At 37.5% G+C, this 20999-nt stretch overlaps 1 protein-coding gene and 1 long non-coding RNA gene across 2 annotated transcripts; both read left to right on the top strand.

The window, feature by feature from the left end:
- The first annotated feature begins 11950 nt into the window (after positions 1 to 11950).
- On the top strand, positions 11951 to 14056 carry LOC127496798 (uncharacterized). Its single transcript, XR_007925371.1, has 2 exons — positions 11951 to 12454; positions 13380 to 14056. It is a non-coding gene; the product is annotated as an uncharacterized LOC127496798 (long non-coding RNA).
- Positions 14057 to 16397: 2341 nt separating this feature from the next.
- Positions 16398 to 19175, top strand: foxl2b (forkhead box L2b). The gene is made up of 3 exons (XM_051864346.1): positions 16398 to 16463; positions 17355 to 17706; positions 17944 to 19175. Exon 3 carries the CDS (start codon positions 17946 to 17948, stop codon positions 18816 to 18818), a length of 873 nt encoding a protein of 290 aa, XP_051720306.1. The 5' UTR covers positions 16398 to 16463; positions 17355 to 17706; positions 17944 to 17945; the 3' UTR covers positions 18819 to 19175.
- Positions 19176 to 20999: the final 1824 nt, after the last annotated feature.

The raw sequence follows: 20999 nt of genomic DNA, 5'->3' as shown, positions 1-20999 counted from the left end.
TGTGAAGGATCATGTGACACTGAAGACTGGAGTAATGATGCTGAAAATTCAGCTTTGATCACAGGAATAAATTACACTTTACTATATATTCACATAGAAAACAGCTGATTTACATTGAAATAATATTTCACTGTTTTTACTGTATTTTTGATCAAATAAATGAAGCTTTGATGAGCAGAAGAGACTCTTTCAGAAACATTAATAAACCTGCTCTGTAGTGTAAATAGACATTATAGACGATCTGTTCGATATGTATTTCTGTCCTAAAGGTGTTTGATCATTTCTGATTTTAACAGCACATGTTTTAATCACTAAACGTTTTCAAAAGACGTGTTTTCAATATTTTGTTGGCTAAACAATCAATTTTCATAAGGTTGGTCAGTCCGTCTCTGATCAGCACATTGTTTTGCAGAGAAGCACTCTTTCACACTCTTTGTCTGAATTGATTAATTAATTAATTTGACACTGATTAGTGGTAACAGACGAGTCAGGCTTCTACAGTCCAGCTACATTTAGTCAGTTTTCAGATAAACGTGCTCCGAGTTAAAGAGTGTGACAGTAATCCTGGGATTGAGTCTTAAACAGGGAAACATTGACAGGACGCGATAGAGCCAGACGCTCAGAGCTGAGCATCAAGAGCGGCAAAAACCAGGAAACAAGTGTTTTTACAAGCTTTTCCGCATTTCAAATACAATAGCTGTCATCAGCCGGCACTTTCAATAAGAGTTTCATCTGGAAAAGGGCCAGATCGTTCACAGGAAGTCACATTACGACAAGCGTTTAGAACTCTAAATAGAGTTCTGCTAAATATAATAATAACTTGATCATTTATAATGTGTGTGTCAGTCAGCTTTACTTTATATAAACGATTCTGAACCTTTTTCTCATTCTTAATTGTTTCAGAGACATGTGGAATGTTCGTTTGTCAAACCACTGGACTGATTAAATCAAATTAAAATTATATAATATTTTATATAATAATATAGTATATAAATAAATATTATATAATAATATAAATTATATAATAACATAAATGTGTGTGTGTATATATACCTCACTTTTTGTCATTTTGTTGTTTTTTTTGTCATTTTTATAAGTTTTGTTGTTAAAATATGTATGTAGCTTTTATTAATTTCATTTCAGTTTTAGTTACTTTAGTTCATCAAAGCTAAAACAAATGAAAATAACAAATTTTGCTAAAATAAAAAGTTTAAATTTAGTTTATATTTTATTTTATTTCAGTTGTTTATTTAATTTTAAACAACAAGAATGTTTTATAGTTTTAGTTTTTCAGTATTATATATTGAACTCCATTATCCTTCACAAGTAAGTCAGTCCCACAATAATTCTGACTGTTTGCATGTACTTATTAATTTATTCCATATATTATTACATTCAGATGATCAACTAAAATGGTTCTTTTCACCCCGTCAGATTCAGAGCACAAACGAGCTCCAATTAAAGTGACAGTGGAAACAGAAGCATCAGCTCACACTTACCGATGAATTCCTTCCTCTGGCTTTTCAGCACCTGCTGCTGGGAGTCACTGGAGTGTGTGTGTGTGTGTGTGTGTGTGTGTGTGTGTGTGTGTGTGTGTGTGTGTGTGTGTGTGTGTGTGTGTGTGTGAATGAGGGGCAGCACCTGGGTGGGCCGCGAGCCGCAGCTGCTGTGAACTCACACACCAGATCTTTACATTTACATTTAATCTACTTAAACCCTGTTATGAAAACACATGCGTACAGTGACTCACTCTAACTAAATGTTATCGACTTTACTAATTAACCCATAAACGGAGCGATTAATCGTGCTGCTCACATTCACCGCTGGTGTTAAAGTGCACTTATTTCTGATCGTCCCGCTTACAAAAAGCTCAGTATCGAATGAAATACTGTATATCTCTAATCAACAGTTGGTTATTTCAATAGTCCACTTCAGACATTCTACTAACTTTGCAACTACATTTCTTTGTCGACTAGCAGTTATTAGGTTGGTAGAATAAGCTGACATGTACTTACAAAGTCACTTATAGTTAGTAAAATTTCTATAGTGGACTGTTGAAATAAAGTGTAAAGTTATTGTTAACTAAAAATAAAACCATAAAAAAGATTTTTGTTACTTGAAACAAATTAAATGTTGAAATTGAAGTAGTGAAATAACTACAACTAAAACAAAAAAATTAAAAACTTTTTCTCGTGGAGATGAAAGCTGTCCCACATTATCAGTATGATGGAGTTGTCGATGGAGCGCTCGCTTTATATTGTTCTGTTTTACTGCATATGATTAATAAACGTGCAGATTTCAGGCTAAAGCTCGACACTTTGTTTGTTTACCTGTGTGCAGGTCACGTGTTTCTCCGTTCACAGAAGATGCTCCGCATTAACTCAGTCTCTGCAGTGCTGCTTGTTTAGGTTACAAAAACGTTCATTTGGGACGCTTATGAAGTCTGACGTGTTTTTGTGTTTCACAGCGAGGTGTTGCACTGTTTACATGCGTGGAGCGTCTCAAACTGCTTCTCTGCATGTGAGTCTGAGTCGATTATAACGTTCATCTGGGAAAACAACGTGTGCCGTTTCTCCAGATTTGTACCTGGTGTGTTTTAGTGGTTACTCTATTCAAACAGTTTTGATTCTTGATTGTTTCTGCTTGATGTTCTGGAGTATTTTTGAAGTGTTTCATACTTGTTCACCTCTCAAAATAGCTGCTTATCTTCTGGAGATCTGCGCAGTCGATGGGGGAAGCCCGAGATGCCCACCTCAGAATCCAGACAAATCTGCCATCTGGAAGTCTGTCACGAATACCAGCATGTGTGGACAGAGTTCAGGCACTGAACCCAGCAGTTCACACCCACCTCGAGCCCTTATCGCCAGCATCACATCCTCCGCCTCAGATAGGGAGCACGAGAGGTGGGCTCGCTTTTGTTCATTCATTCGCTCGCTTTAATTGATTCGTACTCGACCCTCTAACTCAGTTGCACACGGCCAGGCCGCGTTCCGACTTGTGTTGTGATGATGATGAGTGTGGGGGAATTTTCTCAGTTCACAGAAAGGCTGAATGTTGTCGTCTCGCTGTCTGCTGACTACATAGGCAGCACCCTTCTCAGGCAGCGCAGAAAACACATACGAGTCTCCAAACTGCCTTTTAGCTGTCGTTTTAGGGTTTTTTTTTTATATTTTTAATTTTCATGTTAATTTTAGTTATTGTTTTTTTAAATACTGCTATTTATGTTTAATTTATTAATAGTTTTAGTAAGTTTTAGTTTTTATTTATTTGCAGTTAATGATTTTAGTGCTTCGACTTTATTGCCAAGGCAGCATTTGTAATTTTTGTTTAGCTTACTTTTTTCATCTAATATTTATATTTTATTTTATTTCAGCTTTATTTCGGTTATCATAAATGTTTTTAAAACGTTTAGTTTTAGTTAATGATAATTCCCCCAAAAAATGCAAAACTTTAATTAACTAAATTAACATTAACTAAAACTAAGACCACAAAAAAACATTACTTGAAAAAATAAACATTAACTGAAATAAAATAAAATATATAAAAAATTATTTAATAAAATAAATGATAACTAATCTTTGTTTAGTTTAAATTGAAGTACTAAAATAATGAAAACTGTCATTTTTGTTTGGTTTTTTAACTAATATTTATATTTTTTTGATTTCAGCTTTATTTCAATTAACAGAAATGTTTTTAATACTTTAATGCAAAAAAATACAAAAAAGCAAATATATATATATTTTTTTTTTTATATATATATATATATATATAGCCAGGGTTATTATCATTAACTAAAACTAAAACCATAAAAATTTTTACTTGAAACAAAATAAATGTTGACTGAAATAAAATAAAATAAAATAAATTATTTCAGTTAAAAAAGTAGTTAAACTACTTAAACAATGAAAACTAATAATTAAAAAATAATAAAAACTATATAGACATTTAAAAAAACTAATAAAAATGACAAAAACAACAACATTGCTAAAACTAACTAAAATTTAAACTGAAAATCCAAGTATTAACAAAAACTATAATAGTATATGAACGATATATATTTAATGATTTTTTACTTGTTGTTTATCATCTAATATTTCCTCCTCATCCATCTTGGTTTCATTTTCTAAAAATGTGTTGTTGCAGTGCATTCTGGGATTGCATTCTCTCCGAAGAACACATGCAGTAGCTCTCGGCCAAAAGTAAGGCTTCAGCGTTAAATTTACACATCATACAATCTTGAGCCAACAGGCAATAATCTAACAGCCACTCAGAACAGCCTAGCAACCGCATAGCAACCCAAAGCACAGTGGACTGAGAAACTGTTCTGACTGTCGCTGTCGTTTCTGACTGTGTTTCTGATCCAGTGTTTGAAGGCCTAAGCCTGCAGTCAGTTAATCGACACCAGCGGGCCTCTGACAGAGATAGTGTGGCTCATTTCTCCTGGAGCTGGGCAGGTTCGGACAGGCCTGTAGACGAGGGTTTACTGGGTCCATCAGCGGGAGACATTCCTCTGGTTATCTGCTCTGAGCGGGAGATTTATCTCTGCTCATCTCGCTGTGTCTTTAGCCTCTTTCTCTAAGTCTGTCTGAGTCTCTCCTCAGTGTTTTCCCTCTATTTATCGCTGCTTACAAAGGCAATCGTGATTATTACAGTTGCTCCTAATCGCTGTTTAAAAATGGCTGCATTAAAGAGCTCCTATTCTGTTCTTCTTCATCTGTCGTCAGTGTGTAATGTTGCTGTTTGAGCATGAAAAAGCTCATTATTATTCTTCTCTATATCAGTGTCAGTGTTTCTGAAACGCCTCCATCTTGAGTTTTCTTCACAATATTCCTCATTTAAATAATTCATACGCAGAATAAAGGGGCGGGGCCTGGTTGAGTTAGTTTGAAGTGTGTTGAAACTGGCGGTTCTGGTAAGGGGCGGGACATTTCCCACAACACACTGCTCCAGCCGACCAATCAGAGCACATTGTGCTTTTCAGAAGGAGGGGCTTCATAGAGACAGGAACTAAACAGCCCCACCCTACATTTGTTCTTGTTCCAGAAGCTGTTTCACTCGGATTTACGGCACAATAGAGAGGAAAAGACTAGGGCAACTTCCCTTTCATACCGACTTTAAGGATGTAGAATTACAATTAATTAAAATTCAAAGAAATCCATATTACTGCTATAAGACAAAGGTTTGATGAAGGATTTATAGGCCCTGCAAACCAACAGTTCATAAATTCATTCTTAATTTATCCTTCTTTATATTTAACAAGTTTAGAATTGACTGGAATCTGTTGAATTTCTCTGAATTGTTATTCAAATCCGATTCAAATTTTTAATAAACATTCAGTTCAAATTCCAAATCATGAATTGAAATGCAGCCAGTTGTTAAATTCTGAATTTTGCTTTAACCACCAACTATTTTGGAATTTGATCCACATTTTTATTGTCCATCAGAGCTGTTTGGACAAAACTATGTTTATGTTTCGCTTCCTTTGAAACAAAGAACGCCACGTGTTTTACAGTAATATTTACCGGCTTCTCAGTAACTATCAGAGGCGAGCGATCTCTCCGCGTTATCATCAATCTGAGGAGAGTCTGTGAGTGAGAGATTCACACTGATGTCTGAAGATCCTGGAACCACAATCATGCAGTATTATTCATCTGAAAGGAATATATACACCCAAAAAAATGTGTCATCATTTACTCACTCTTACATCGTTCCAAACTAAGACTTTTGTTCATCTTTGAAACACAGTCTACGCAACTACCACTTTGTTGCTTGACAATTGATGACAATTTTTTCATTTTTGGGAGAATTAACACTTTAACTGGACTGAAGCAGTTTATTTGAATATCCATACCTCATTTTTTAGAAAAATAATGTGAGTATCAAATATGATCATGAGGCTTTTTTATTTGTTCATCTCTCAGTCATCATTGTATTGCATTATATGTTGTAAAACTACAGAGATTTGATCATAAAACTACGCATTTAAATATCATCTTACTAAGACATAATATTGGCAGATATTGATATTTATATGCATTTTATGTCAGTATCCACTATACTGTTATAAGATCTCATTGATTTGCACTACAAGCATCAGAATTACATCATATTAATATCAGCATCTGCAGCAAATTGCATATCAGTTTGGGCCTCTGAATAGAATTGTTTTTTATTATTATTTTTTATTCAAAAAAAGTCTGAGACCGGATGTGAGACTACCATGACATTACTGTGTGTTTTGTCAGCAGACATGAAGCTGTCGTTCTGTACGTCTGTCTGTTCTTCTCTTTGACACCTAAAGCCCCTGCCGTTCACCCTCATCTGTGCGCGGCGCACCGGTGTCACAGGAACGGTTCTGCTGAGCTGTTTTCAACAATACGGCTGCACACCTGCAGGTCGAGGGTCCGGGGTCAAGACTGAGCGTGGGGAGGAGCACATCTCTGAGCTCCTCACAGGTGCGGGCCGCTATTGAGACGCGCCTCACCTGTCACTCACCTGCCGCCTTTGATTTGAGCGAGCGCTTCCAACGCTTCCTGTGCCGGCTTAACATTCCAGCGCGAGGCCTCGCATGAGCGAAACGTTAAAAGGCAAACGCGCGCTCGAGGGCAGCGAGACTGTCAGCGTCTGGCTTGATGCAGTGATGCCGTAACTCTCTGGAGATTAGCGGCGGTTTGGGTAATGGTTATGCTGAGTGCTGCTGCTTCACTTGTGTTGTGTTTCTGTGGGTTTGTGTGCAAAACTCTGTGACTCGTCCCGCACTGCTTGTGTTCCAGACATCAAGCCACCTTTATTTCTACCACACACAAGACAATAATGTTATTATTCACATCAAACGTGCTGCGTAACGCGAGAATGAACCTCATTGGTTCTCGCTGAAGCTCAAACGCGCTGCGTAATACGAGAATGAACCTCATTGGTTCTCGCTGAAGCTCAAACGTGCTGCGTAACACGAGAATGAACCTCATTGGTTCTCGCTGAAGCTCAAACGTGCTGCGTAACACGAGAATGAACCTCATTGGTTCTCGCTGAAGCTCAAACGTGCTGCGTAACACGAGAATGAACCTCATTGGTTCTCGCTGAAGCTCAAACGTGCTGCGTAACGCGAGAATGAACCTCATTGGTTCTCGTTGAAGCTCAAACGTGCTGCGTAACGCGAGAATGAACCTCATTGGTTCTCGCTGAAGCTCAAACGCGCTGCGTAACACGAGAATGAACCTCATTGGTTCTCGCTGAAGCTCAAACGTGCTGCGTAACACGAGAATGAACCTCATTGGTTCTCGCTGAAGTTTAAACGTGCTGCGTAACACGAGAATGAACCTCATTGGTTCTTGCTGAAGCTCAAACGTGCTGCGTAACGCGAGAATGAACCTCATTGGTTCTCGCTGAAGCTCAAACGTGCTGCGTAACACGAGAATGAACCTCATTGGTTCTCGCTGAAGCTCAAACGTGCTGCGTAACACGAGAATGAACCTCATTGGTTCTCGCTGAAGCTCAAACGTGCTGCGTAACACGAGAATGAACCTCATTGGTTCTCGCTGAAGCTCAAACGCGCTGCGTAACATGAGAATGAACCTCACTGGTTCTTAACAATTAGCGATACATTTGGAAATAATGTCACAATGCAAAAAATGAAATAGAATAAAAACCTGAGAAATATTCGCTGGAAACTCAAAAGTAAAACTTTTGGACACAATAATTAGTAATTAAAATAAGTATTAAAATAACATTTATGTATGACTTGACTGATCTCATTGATTTATAGGAAAAGAAAGAATTGAGACATTTTTTTTTACGAGAACTTATTTGTGATTTTTCTTTAGATTTGAATCGTAAATGCCGCTAAAGAGGACGAGATAAAGAGGAAGAGTGATCGTCAGGACTGAGTTTGATGGCGTTCAGCTGGAGTGTGTCTGAATCTCTCAGCATCTGCCCGTCAGCACCTGATAAGACTCGAGTGGGAGATGTTTTCATACAGCAGTCATCAGTGTCTGAAACACAACATGTTCCTGATACAGTCGGGTCTCAGCGTCCTGCAGAGATACAGCAGATCTTCACACTGCCGCTGCTCACTCATCATGCTTCCGTCAAGGTCAGCAGCTACAAATAAGTCTCGCTGTCACATGGGGACGTTTCACAAGGTCTATATATCAGGAAGGTTTTTAGTCAGAAGTCCAATTATTCAAACGCTTGTTTTTTTTCCAGAAAGAAACATTTGTTTATTTATTTATGTAAATTGCATTTTATGCATTTTATTTCAATTTATTTAAATGGCATTATGGCAAATGTGTAAAAAAAAACTTGATTTACATGAAAATAATGTCACAATGCAAAAAACAAATCTAAAAATAGACCTAATTTTCTTTATGCAAGATGTGATTGATTGATTGATTGTTTGAACAGAAAATGACCCTCAACCCGAAGCAATTAATTAATTAGAATTTAATTAATTATCATACAGTATATTTAATACACAAACTCACCTGTTCTGTATGTGAAAGTCTGTGAGTTAATGACTGAATCCTGTTGGTTGTCCTTCTCTGACTCTTCAGGAGATTCTCCGGGATTAATGGAGCGAAACATCACTGAAGGAAAACGAGGAGCTGATGGAGGTGCGACAGCTAATAATGCACAGCAGCTTTTGTGCTTTATTAAATGAAATCTGTTTATTCTTTTTTTTGTGTCTGTGACATCACCAGAGTGCGCTGTTTTGGGTTTCGTGTTTCATCAACACTGTACGTCATCATCTGTTTACAGATTGCTTGAAATAGCAAAACAATGACAAAAGTAGCAACAGAAGGTGTTTTTCTGTCATTCCAAACTTTACGGAGCAGTTTTTTTGTTCGTGGTGTGTTATAAATAGCTTCATACTGAAGTTTGTTGATAAAGGAGGCCGTAGGAATGATAAACATGAGTGTTGAGTCTGCTGAGGGTTGGCAATGAAGGCACGGATCTTACCTGACGACACACATTCACAGCATCAGGAATCAACCGGAATCTGTTCTTTAACAACCTCTCGTTTGATTCCATATAACTTTATAAGGTGCTGCATTGAGGTTCATAACTTGATATTCTGTTTTGATGGATTAAGATTTAAACATCTTTCCAAATGTGTGTATTCCTCTACATAAATGTAATATGTTGACCTCAAAACACCTCAGTCGTTATTACTAGCTGTCAACTAAAAATAAAGTAGCACTTGTTTTAAAGGGATAGTTCACTCTAAAATGAAAATTAAATCATCATTTACTCTAACTTGTGTTGTTCTAATGACGTACGCCCTTCTTTCTTTTTCTTTCCAATTCTTTTTCCCCTCAGAATTAGACTTTATAACTCGCAATTACGAGTTTATGTCTCACAATTCTATAAAATAAACTTGCAATTGCAAGGAAAAAAGTCAGAATTGCACATTTCACAATTCTGACTTTAATTCTCGCAATTGTGAGTTTATATCTAGTGATTCGGACATTATAACTCACAATTGCAAGAAAAAACAGAATTGTAAGATAAAAAGTTGCAATTGTCTTTTAAATTGTTTTATTCTGTGGCGGAAACAAGCTTCCATATAAAAAAAATGCTAACTGAAAAAATCTCATTTTCATTTAGTTGAACTTCATGCACTAAAGTGTGTGTGTGTGTGTGTGTGTGTGTGTGTGTGTGTGTGTGTGTGTGTGTGTGATGGAGTGTGTGTGTGTGTGTGTGTGTGTGTGATGGAGTGTGTGTGATGGAGTGTGTGTGTGTGTGTGTGTGTGTGATGGAGTGTGTGTGTGTGTGTTGGAGTGTGTGTGTGTGTGTGTGTGTGTGATGGAGTGTGTGTGATTGTGCGTGTGTGTGTGTGTGTGTGTGTGTGTGTGTGTGTGTGTGTGTGTGTGTGTGTGTGTGTGTGTGTGTGTGTGATGTGGGTTCAGACGGCCTCTTTTACCATAATCTCGTATTATCAGTTAGGTGAGACACAACACAGGTCTGTTCACACACACCGTCAGCGGCTCGTGTTCTTCTGCTGCTTGTCACGCCTGAGATGAGAACGAGAAAGAGTTTGTCTCAGTGTGCGGGAAAATGATGAATTGCCCCCAAATGTGCAGATGTGGATGGATTCTTGTCCTTTATCTTTGCTTTTGATTCATTTTCATTTTTGTTGTTTAAATCAGTGAGATATATATGTATATATTCCTGTGATCAAAGCTGAATTTTCAGCATCATAAAGTCTGACACATGTGACCACAGTTAATTCAGCATCTCACATTGTTTTGAGAGCACATTTTTACAGCACAAACCAGGGAACGTTCTTAGAATGTTATTAACAAACGTTCTTCCAATAACATTAATACAACGTTCATTCTGGTCTTTAAGAATGTTCTCGAAACATTAGCACAAGAAACAAAGGAACAAAAAAAGTATCGCTTTATTTCTAAAAACATTTAGTTGGATGTTCGTCCAACGTTCTTTAAATGTTACTACTTGTTTCAGAGAACATTCAGTAACGTTCACATAAAAACTGGATGTTCTGAGAATGTTGTTAGATTATATTTTGTGGACAGCGTCTCGTTAGGTTTGTTGTGACAGAAGTCATCACCTGAGCAACTGCTCCTCGTCTGTCACTCATTAGCGACGGCTCCCTCTTAATCTCTGCGTTTGTTTGTTTAGTTTGACACGAGGCCGAGCCGTGTCACACCCCGAGAGAGACGGACGCGAGGACGTGGAGCGGCGGACGCTTCTGTCTCTTGTTAACAACCGAGGTGTTTGTTTTCCTTACCTCTCCTTTCCTTCTTTTCTTTCTCTTCCTCCGCCTCTCCAGGAGGGATGTGTGCTGCCGGTGTGCGGCGGGCGGCGCTGGTCCAGGATCCCCGAGATCTGTGGCCTTTCTTCACATCAGACCCTTGTTTGTGTTTCCTCTGATTGAGAACACATTGGCCGGACCGGGACCGCTGGGGTCCGTCTCTCCGGGGTCGCCCGAACCCCTTCCTCTCCTGCGGCGGGTGCGGGACGCGTCCCTCTGACCCTCCTCTGACCCGCGTGCCACCGGCCGGCCCGACTGCGAACCTGGCAAACAAACGCCCAGCGCTCTCGGGTTACTGATCTACTAACACCATCAGATCCAGGATGAAGTATGGTTTATATGAAGTTTGAAGTTTGGGGTCAGTGAGAGTTTTAATCTCATCAAGGCTGCATTTATTTCAGCAAAAATAATGGAAAAATTGTGATATAGTCTAATATATCAAGTGAACAATATGAGTGTAGTGATGTGGGGTATAGGGGGCGATTTCAGACACAGCCTTACTTCGCATTTGTGTGTAAAAATGTCTGAACTTTTGGCCGTCCAATCAAATAACGAGTCAAGAAGAAGAAGATTATTTCACATGCGGTTCATTCGTAATCGTCACACTGGAAATGGAAGGTCAGGTCAAATGCATTGCATTGTGGGTACAGCACTGGTTGTGTATGGCGCATTGTGTTCAGGTCACACTGAAAGTATGCAAACTGCAAAAATAGTATGGAAGTGTGCTATTCAGATAATTTCCACGCATCTCTTTTGTCAATTTGTGTGTTTGACGGAGTAGATTTGGGAGAGCAGATGAAGTGATTCCTGCGCTGTGATTTAACTTCCTCCAGGAACATAAACAGGACGAGTCTTTGCCATCACAGCATGAAGACACGCAGACAAATCTTGTTACAACCTAAACAGCAATAAGATTAAAGGTATGGTTCCCTTAAAATGATCATTCTGTCATCGTTTACTCTCCTTCGTGTCATTCAAACCTCTCAGTTGAACATAAAAGAAGATATTTTGATAAAAGTCAGTTTTCTGTCCATACAGTGAAAGTCAGTGAGCACCGAAATACACCGCAAAAACTCTGTTCTTTCTCAGAGTTTCTGTCTTGTTTTCCAGCACAAATATCTAAACATTCTTAAATCAAGATACATTTACTGGAGAAGAGAAATGACTGAAGATATTAAGACAAAAATGAAGTGAATTTGTGTTTAAAACAAGAACAAATATCTGCCAACGGAGTCAGAAAAATAAACTTAATTCAAACAAGACTCCATTGGCAGATATTTGTTCCTAAATTCACTTCATTTTGATCAATTTTTCATAAAACAAGACTTAATATCTTCATTTATTTTGCTTCTCCAGTAAATGTATCTTGATTCAAGAATGTTTAGATATTTGTGTTGGAAAACAAGACAGAAATAATGAATAAAAAATCTTTTTTTTTGCAGTGTAACATATTTTATGTTCAACAGAAGAAAGTCAGTCAGTTTGGAAAGACATGAGGGAGAGTAAATAATGACAGAATTTTCATTTTTGAGATTTTTGCTTCTAATGTTTTACCTGAATAGAAGGATAACTCTAAAATATGATGCTCACCCATCATTCATTGTGTGTTTCTGAAATCCATCAATGACTGTGGTGAGACGCGTGAGACAGAGGAGCGCTGTACACCTGTTGACCGCCGCAGTGAGTACAGTCACACAACAGCCCGTAGCAAAGCTGTCATCATAACGTCACACTGCTAATGAGAGAGAGGCTTTGTGTGTGTGTGTGTGTGTGTGTGTGTGTGTGAGGAGCTGTATTCTTCAGCTGTTACACACACAGGGTGAAAACAAGTGTTTGTTTATTTGTGTGTTTAATTCAAAACAATTATTATTCTGTTATCGGAATTTACATAATGTTTTATTGGTGGGAAGAAATTTCAAATTTGGACACTTTAAGAAGAAAAGGTTCTGTATAGAGCGGTCTGTATTCATATATACAACCTTTTATGGCTTCCCATCAATTAATTAATTAATTTTGTTTTAATTAATTTTTCATTTTGATTAAATTTTATGACTTAAACAGCTCGTAAACATACTTTATTACTAAAAAAATATATATATAACCCAATAAACATGAAAGTATCGTGCAATCAAGACATTTCTCTTATTAATCAAGACATTATTATATACAAAGTCATTTGAAATGGATGTAATAAAGTGTTTGAGAATGAAAAAATGAAGAAAATTTTTTTTTAATTAATAACTATTCATTTTCAAATTATTTTAATATAGCATTTTTTAAAATTAATAACAAATATGACCGGAAAACAATCAAATAGTATAAAAATGAAAAAAATGGTGTAGAAATAATTTTCACTCAGAAATTGCTATTAAATTTCTTAATCAATTACAAAGAAACACTTTGAAAGACTGAAATAGTATTTTCTTGTAAAACGCAGTCTAAAGATCTTTGTTTCATTTAAGACTTCGAAAAATAATTTTTTACATTAATATTAATAATTGAACAATTAAACCTGATCCTTTTTTTAAAAATTATTTCTATGAATGCAGCGTGGGTGATTTTGTCTGCTGTAATGAATAAATCATGTGTTTCTCTGTGTCATCAGGGCTGGACTTCAGTGAAGTTCAACACCTTCACCTGCTGCTCGACAGAAACAAAAGAGCAGAGGTGAGCCAGAAATAGCCGTGCGAGAGCGTTTCCTCTTGGCCGATCAAAGGCGCATTTGTGCAGCGTTGATTCCCTGCGGCTGTGCAGAGCAGATAAGCATCAAACCGCACGGCTCACGCCACAGAGCCAGCTCTGCTGAAGACTGTTTGCTTGCCTGTTTTATTCTCTCATTTAGTTTTCCTCCAGGGTCTGCCACTTAGATCCTATCTGAGCTGGAGTAAATGGATTTGACATGATTGTTCAGCAGATATCCAGTGATGAAAGTCTGAAAGGTTTACTACAGCGCTGGCTCATTCATCCAAATGGCGACTTCCAGCGTAAATTACTAGAGTTATCAGACAACAAATGACTTGTGTTATTAATTGCATTGTGCTGTCTCAAGTTTACTTATATACAGAGAGGAAATAAAAGAAATAAATATGTGCATATTTGATAAAACAGCAGGAAACGGGGGTGGGAAAGGTCAAATAGACATCCTCGTGTAGAAACTGAAATAAAAAACGTGTAAAAATACATTTACATTCATGCATTTAGCAGACGTGATTTACAAGAGATGAACACAAGTTATTTGTCACAAAAAAATAAAGATTGCCAAAATTTTGTGTCAGCTATTAATTCGTTGATGTTAATGAGCACTGACTGATATCAGTTAGCAGTGTCAGTAATTAGTCTTAATCTTAAAGGGTTCCGTCAGGCGCTTCATGTGTAGAACCGTTGGGGTTCCATCATGGGATCATTTTACGCATTTAGTGTTAATCATTTTAATTCATTTTTAATTGTATGAATTAAACATCTCATAAACACGTTATCAGTAGGAAAAATTTAAATAACCTGATAAACATGAACTTATTATGCAATTATTTGGGACATTTCTCCTTATATATAACCTTTTTGGCATAAAAAAGGTTCCATAAAATTGAGTCAAGAACTCTAGGGTTCTATAAAGATCCTTTTTGGCATAAAGAACCCTAGAATTCATTATACTGTAGAACCTTAATGGCATAAAAGGTTCTTTAAAAAAAGATTCTTTAAAGGGTTCTTTTTTATATAATAAAAACAATCCTCAATCTGTAACACACTTTTATCTGTATTTAATCCCCTGGATTTATTGAATTATTAATCATTCATATGCACTGAGTCACAGTTTAATGAGTGCCAGTGCAGTTTAACAGATGCTTTTTCTGGGTGTAATGCATTATAATAATTTGACAGGCGGGTTGTTGGGAGAATGGCTTAGAGCTTCCCATATGCTTCCTCCGGGTGATAAGAAAGGAAAACACGGTCTCCGCTCTTAAAACAGAAACCCTGAGCACCTTCAGGAAGAGCCGAGCGGCTCTATGGGCTTTGTAATTTAAGGCAGAGGTCAATCCCTGGCTTTACAAAGTGAGGAAGCCCCTCCGCCCCACATTAATGCTCCGGCAGGTCAAGCCTCCATTAAAAAAGAGGAACATGCGCTCTTAATTGTGACGTTCTTCAGTGGTTTTGGCTGTATGGATTTTTGATTGGCTAGATGGTTCTTTATTATAAATTATAAGAGATCTAGATGTTTCACTGAAGTTCTTCAGAACAGTATTTTGGTTTCTGTGCACTCCTAAAAAAATAAAGTTTCCAAAAAGGGGTTTCGTGACAAATGCCATAGAAGGCCATTTTTGGTTCCCCAAAGAACTTTTGAGTTTGAAGTTTTTTTTTCCCTAGTGTGAAAAACATTTTAATAATCTAAAGAAGAGCCTTTTTTAATCGTAATGAGCCTTTTGTCCAATGGAAAGGTTGTACACTTTTTAAAAATAAAGGTTCCAAAAAGAGGTTTTCACAGTGATGCCATAGAAGAACCATTTTGGTTCCCCAAAGAACCTTTCTGTGATCAGTTCTTAAAAGAACAATTTTTTCTTAGTGTGAAGAACATTTTAATAATCTAAAGAACCTTTTTTTTTCACTATAAAGAACCTCGGAAAGGTTCCATAGATGTTAAAGGTTATTCATGGAACCATCAATGCTTATAAAGGACTTTTATTTTATGAGTGTGCTCTTTAAATCATCAGTACACTCAAAATAAAGGTCTTTCATTGGCATTGATGGTTCCATGAAGAACCTTTAACATCCATGGAACCTTTCTGAGGTTCTTTAGATTATTAAAATGTCACATTAAGAAACTTTTAAGAACTGTTCTCTAAATGGTTCTTCAGGGAACCAAAAATGGTTCTTCTGTGACCATTTTGGGACCTTTATTTTTAAGAGTGTTTGTTAAGAACTGGAAAACTTACAAAAAACCTCCTGTGCTTCCAGGATGTAAAGCTCTTTTTGGTTCAATTTTGAACTTTTATTTTCAGGAGTGTTTTGTTTAAGTGACTATTTTCTGTAAATTTAGTGCAGTTTTGTGAGATTAAACACTCATATTTGGGAAGATGGTTTCATAACTCCTGTATTCTCAGCAGGCCCTGAACCTGGAGCCCATTTGTTTTAAAGTGAGAAACACCTTGAACAAATTTCTCTCTACATTCAAACCGTGAGAGATGATGATGTTGTAAGTTTCTGATGTTCATCAGGTCTGCGGTGTCCCACTGACCCGGAGCTTCAGTCCATCTGCATTCTTGCACTTTGAACCATAAACATCCTCCTTTCAAAGAGCTTGGCAGGAAGTTTGGTAAGTTTTCCCTTATATGTGCTATAGTCTGTTAAAATAGAGCCTGCTGGATTGCTTCAATATAAATGTCTATATTTCACTGATGTGATGATGTTTGAGATCATCATAGTCTATAAAATAATAAAATACTGGAAAAAGTATTCATATATTAATTACACACAGTCTATTAAGCAAGTAAATTTGTTAATGTGTTTTTTAAAAATTGATTAAGGCTGTCATGTAAGTGAAAATGTAAGTAAACTAACTGCACGCAAACTCGACAGATCTCCAGCGCAGTTTCCACTAAGACACAAAACAAACGTTTCTTTCTCTGTTCAATTTCAGAGGCGTGAAGGAGCCGATAGATGCTGATGACATACAGAACACACAGCTGTTACACCTGTGAGTGTGTGTGTGTGTGTGTGTGTGTGTGTGTGTGAGAGAGAGAGAGAGAGAGAGAGAGATCAAAACCTGCAGCTATCAATGAAATATAAACACTTATATAATGATGCATAAAATAATCATTTGTACACTCTAAAAATGTTGGGTTAAAAACAAACCAAGTTGGGTTGAAAATGGACAAACCCAGCAACTGGGTTGTTTTAGCCCAGCGGTTGGGTTAAATGTTTGCCCAACCTTCTGGGTAGTTTTATTTAACTCAACTATTGTTTAAAAATTACTGTATTTCTTGCTTAAAATGAACCCAAAATATGTTGGAAATCAAAAATCATAATTAGTAGAGGCAACAATAATAATCAAAAGGTGAACATTTAATAAAAAGCAATTTAACAAATGTTATTGTTTAATTATTGTTCATTAAACATAGGCTATTAATAAATGTTAATTTATTAAACATATTCATAAATGTTAATTTCCAACATATTTTGGGTTCATCAAGAAATACGGTCATTTTTAAACAATAGTTGAGTTAAATAAAACAGGTCAAACATTTAACCCATTCGCTGGGTTTGTCCATTTTCAACCCAACTTGGGTTGTTTTTAACCCAACATTTTGAGAGTGTACAGCAAAGCTGTAGGCTATTGTGTTCTTTTTTTCTGGATTATATACAGTATTTATAAAATATACTGCTTTTTTTAAGTTAAATTGAAAAAGTTAAATGTGTTTGTAGTTAAATACTGTAGGCTGAATTAATGCATAAAATAAAAAGTGTCAAAAAGTCGAATAAATTGCCTCACTGAATTATATAAAGACCTTTAAACAAAACTTTTTTCATAGTACTGGTACGTGAGTTAAATCTAATCTAATAAATAAAATAATGTGAATATGTTTAGAGAGCAGCTCGTGTATGTGCCTGATGAAGGTGTTCTTGTGAAGCATCAGTCGGGCTGTGAGGATGAGAGAGATGAGTGACGAAAGCGGAATATGACGAGAAGATCCGCGCGAGTCTGACGACAGCAGAGTTTCGCCTTTCACGGGAGGAAAAAAAGTTTGCAGGATCTTCCAGAAGAACCTTCGAGCTTAAACGACATTGAGATCCCGAGTCCATCACAGCAAAACCCGAGAGTTACCGGAGCACGAGCTCTTGTTTCATTCACACGGACAATATTTAAGAGTTTCTGTCATCATTTATGGATCTGCGGTGACCTGATGCGTGAACAGACCATCCAGAAGAGCTAAAATCAGGTAATCAGAGATCGACAAACACTCTTAAAAATAGAGGGGTTTTTCGCAGCAATGCACTTCGGTTCCCCAAAGAACTTTGAGTGATCAGTTCAGTTTCTGAGTGTGTAGAACAGTTTAATGGTCTAAAGATGCGCTTGAATGATGAAGTTCTTCACGGAACCATCGATGCCAATTCAAGACCTTTATTTGTATCTTGACGTGTTTGTTTTGATGTTTTGTTTGCTTGTGTTTTTGAAGCGATGGCATCTTACCATAGCTTAGATGATGACGCAATGGCTTTGATGGTCCACGACACCAACGCGGTGAAGAAAGAAGAGTTCGCGAAGGACGAGCCGGTCCAGGAGCCGAGTTCGGAGAAAGCGGACCCGTCGCAGAAGCCGCCGTACTCGTACGTGGCTCTGATCGCCATGGCCATCCGAGAGAGCTCGGAGAAGAGACTGACCCTGTCCGGCATCTACCAGTACATCATCACCAAGTTCCCCTTCTACGAGAAGAACAAGAAGGGCTGGCAGAACAGCATCCGGCACAACCTGAGTCTCAACGAGTGCTTCATCAAAGTTCCCCGGGAGGGCGGCGGCGAGCGCAAGGGCAACTACTGGACCCTGGACCCGGCCTGCGAGGACATGTTCGAGAAGGGCAACTACCGGCGCCGGAGGCGCATGAAGCGGCCGTTCAGACCGCCGGCGGCTCACTTCCAGCCGGGCAAGTCTCTCTTCGGCGGCGACGGATACGGCAGCTACCTGCCCGCCCCCAAATACCTCCAGTCCGGCTTCATGAACAACAGCTGGCCGCTCGCGCAGCCTCCGCCGCCGATGAGCTACGCGTCCTGCCAGATGGGCAACGGCAACATGGGCGCCATGAACGTGAAAGGACTGTCGGCCCCGTCGTACAACCCCTACAGCCGAATGCAAGCCATGGGCCTGCCGAACATGATGAACTCGTACAGCGGGATGGGGCACCACCAGCACCAGCCGCAGCAGCAGCCCTCGCCGGTCCCGTCCAACAGCGCGGCGGCCCTGCAGTTCACCTGCTCCCGGCAGCCGGCCGAGCTCTACTCGTACTGGGACCACGAGGCCAAAAACTCCACGTTACACTCGCGGATTGACATTTGAACCGAATTCACACCTCGTTCGAGGGGAACTGTCGATCGTCCGAGGTAAACAGGGTAACTTTCGTTGCTGAAGAACAAACCGAGTCCCTAAATGTTCCGGGCTGCACGGATAAATCAGTTTTACATTTTAAATCAGTAGTTTTGATTCTATAAGTCTCGACTTCAGGATAAAACTTAAAATACTTTTCATTAAAAAAACACATGATCGAAAAATTATTTGTTTATGGACAATGAGAACATTTACAAGATTGTTTGGGACCATTGTGATTTTTACGTTTTGGATTGTCAAACCAGCACTTATTATTTTCTATTTGCTTTCAATAAACTGTTTTGATTAAAACGTCTTGGAGACACTCGATATATTCGGAGGAATCTGTAGATGTGAAAGTGTTTATTTTAAAATATACGCGCTTAAAAAACAGAGACTCGATTAACATAATTTACTGTGATATTCTCTTGGCAGAAGAATGGATTAATTATGATAATTAATCACCGTTAATGTGATCGTAAGGCCCGATAGCTGATTCAGTTCTGTTTCGATCCGGGTGTGATTAAATCAGTTCAGTGTTTACGCTGTTCTCTGTCCAAGATTTCATTTTCATAGTTCTAGTTTAAAACCGTGTTTGTTTTTGATTTAAAGAAAACGATTCGACTTGTGCGATTTATTATTTTTTTCGTTTGATATTTTTTCGTTTATTATTTTTTCGTTTGAACCATGATATTATTATATTCAGTCAAATATTTATTTAGATACATTTTATATTCAATCATGGCCTGCGTTTCATTTTCAGAAATAGGCCTGAATCAAAATTATTACGTTTGTATGAAAAGTGAAAATTAAATCATCTAAAACGGTCTAAATTGGCTTTTTAGTTCATATGCGAAAATAACATGAGGATAAAGAAATGAAACTTTTTAAAGATGGGTTTAAAAAATAATTTTAAAATATATCATGACTGTATGATCGCAGATCTCTCTTCAGTCTGTGATCGAGATTTAACGAAAGTTCGTGAGAAACTCGCCTGAGATCAAGAGAAAGTCGCTCAATCCATATTTTCTCTTCATACAATAACAACAGATGAAAATCCTGTAACGAGACTGAAGAAATCCGAACCGAACTCGAATTATAGCGCAAATAGACACAAAATAAATCATGCATGTCAAAATCTTATTGTTTATTTGCTTTTGTTACATTAAGTGTGAATCTCCTCCTGTTAAATGACACACACACAATATATATTTTATAATGTTATAATAATAATATTGAAAGCCTAAATTGTTCATCTTTGAGAATGGATATAAAACAACAAAACACTGAAACCATTTACAGTCACCCAGATAAATTAAAATGCATTAGTGCCATAAACATCATAAACATCATAAACATCATAAACCTTCACTTAGTTTCAGATCGTCCGTGAAAACCCTAACCTAAACCCTAACATCAGAGCATTATTTATATTCTGTTCTTTAAAAGCTTCTCTTCTGTGATGTTTGTATTTCACTGATTCTATTGAATTAAAAGAAACGAGCTCATCAATATTTATTCTGATTTTAAACAGAGTCTGAATTCCGCCGACAGAAGCTTTACTTCCAGAATCCGGGAATTGTGTGTAAATTGGCTCAAATCACACGTGTTTTTGTGAAATGTTTTATAATAATTTATACAAGACCTGTAAATGCCATGTGACTGACAGTAAACACGTGATGCACATGATTCCCAGTGGAATCCCACCTGACAGGGACGAAATGGAATATATTCAGCCAAATATCCTGATTTTTTATTATTCCAGCAGGATTCTTGATTATTTTCATATGGAAAGATCTGAAACTCTCACACATCTTCAGTTAATCTGATCTCATTCCAGAACTTTTCCAGAAAAAAAAAAAAAAAAATCTTCAGATCAAATATTCGTTTAGCTTTATGAACAGATGAAGACCACGAGATGGCGCTATAAGCGCATTTCTGAATGATTCTACACAATTATTTAAAATCTCTCTTTGTTTATTATAGTTAGTCAGAGAAGGTGAACTAGACATCTGTGCTCGTCTTCCTCCACTTCACGAGTTAAATCACTGAAAGTAGTTTTAGACACACAAACTGCACCTGGAATATATTTATATTATTTTTTATGTTTGTGTTTGAGTGTATAATGAAAAATATCAATGATAAAGATTCATT

Source organism: Ctenopharyngodon idella, chromosome 2, assembly GCF_019924925.1.
Source record: "Ctenopharyngodon idella isolate HZGC_01 chromosome 2, HZGC01, whole genome shotgun sequence".
Classification (NCBI taxonomy): domain Eukaryota; kingdom Metazoa; phylum Chordata; class Actinopteri; order Cypriniformes; family Xenocyprididae; genus Ctenopharyngodon; species Ctenopharyngodon idella.
The sequence above is the reverse complement of the archived record's forward strand: the minus strand, read 5'-3'. Positions and strand labels throughout refer to the sequence as shown.

Excerpts from the sequence above, each read along its gene's own strand:
- foxl2b (XM_051864346.1), top strand. The coding sequence starts at position 17,946 with ATGGCATCTTACCATAGCTTAGATGATGACGCAATGGCTTTGATGGTC.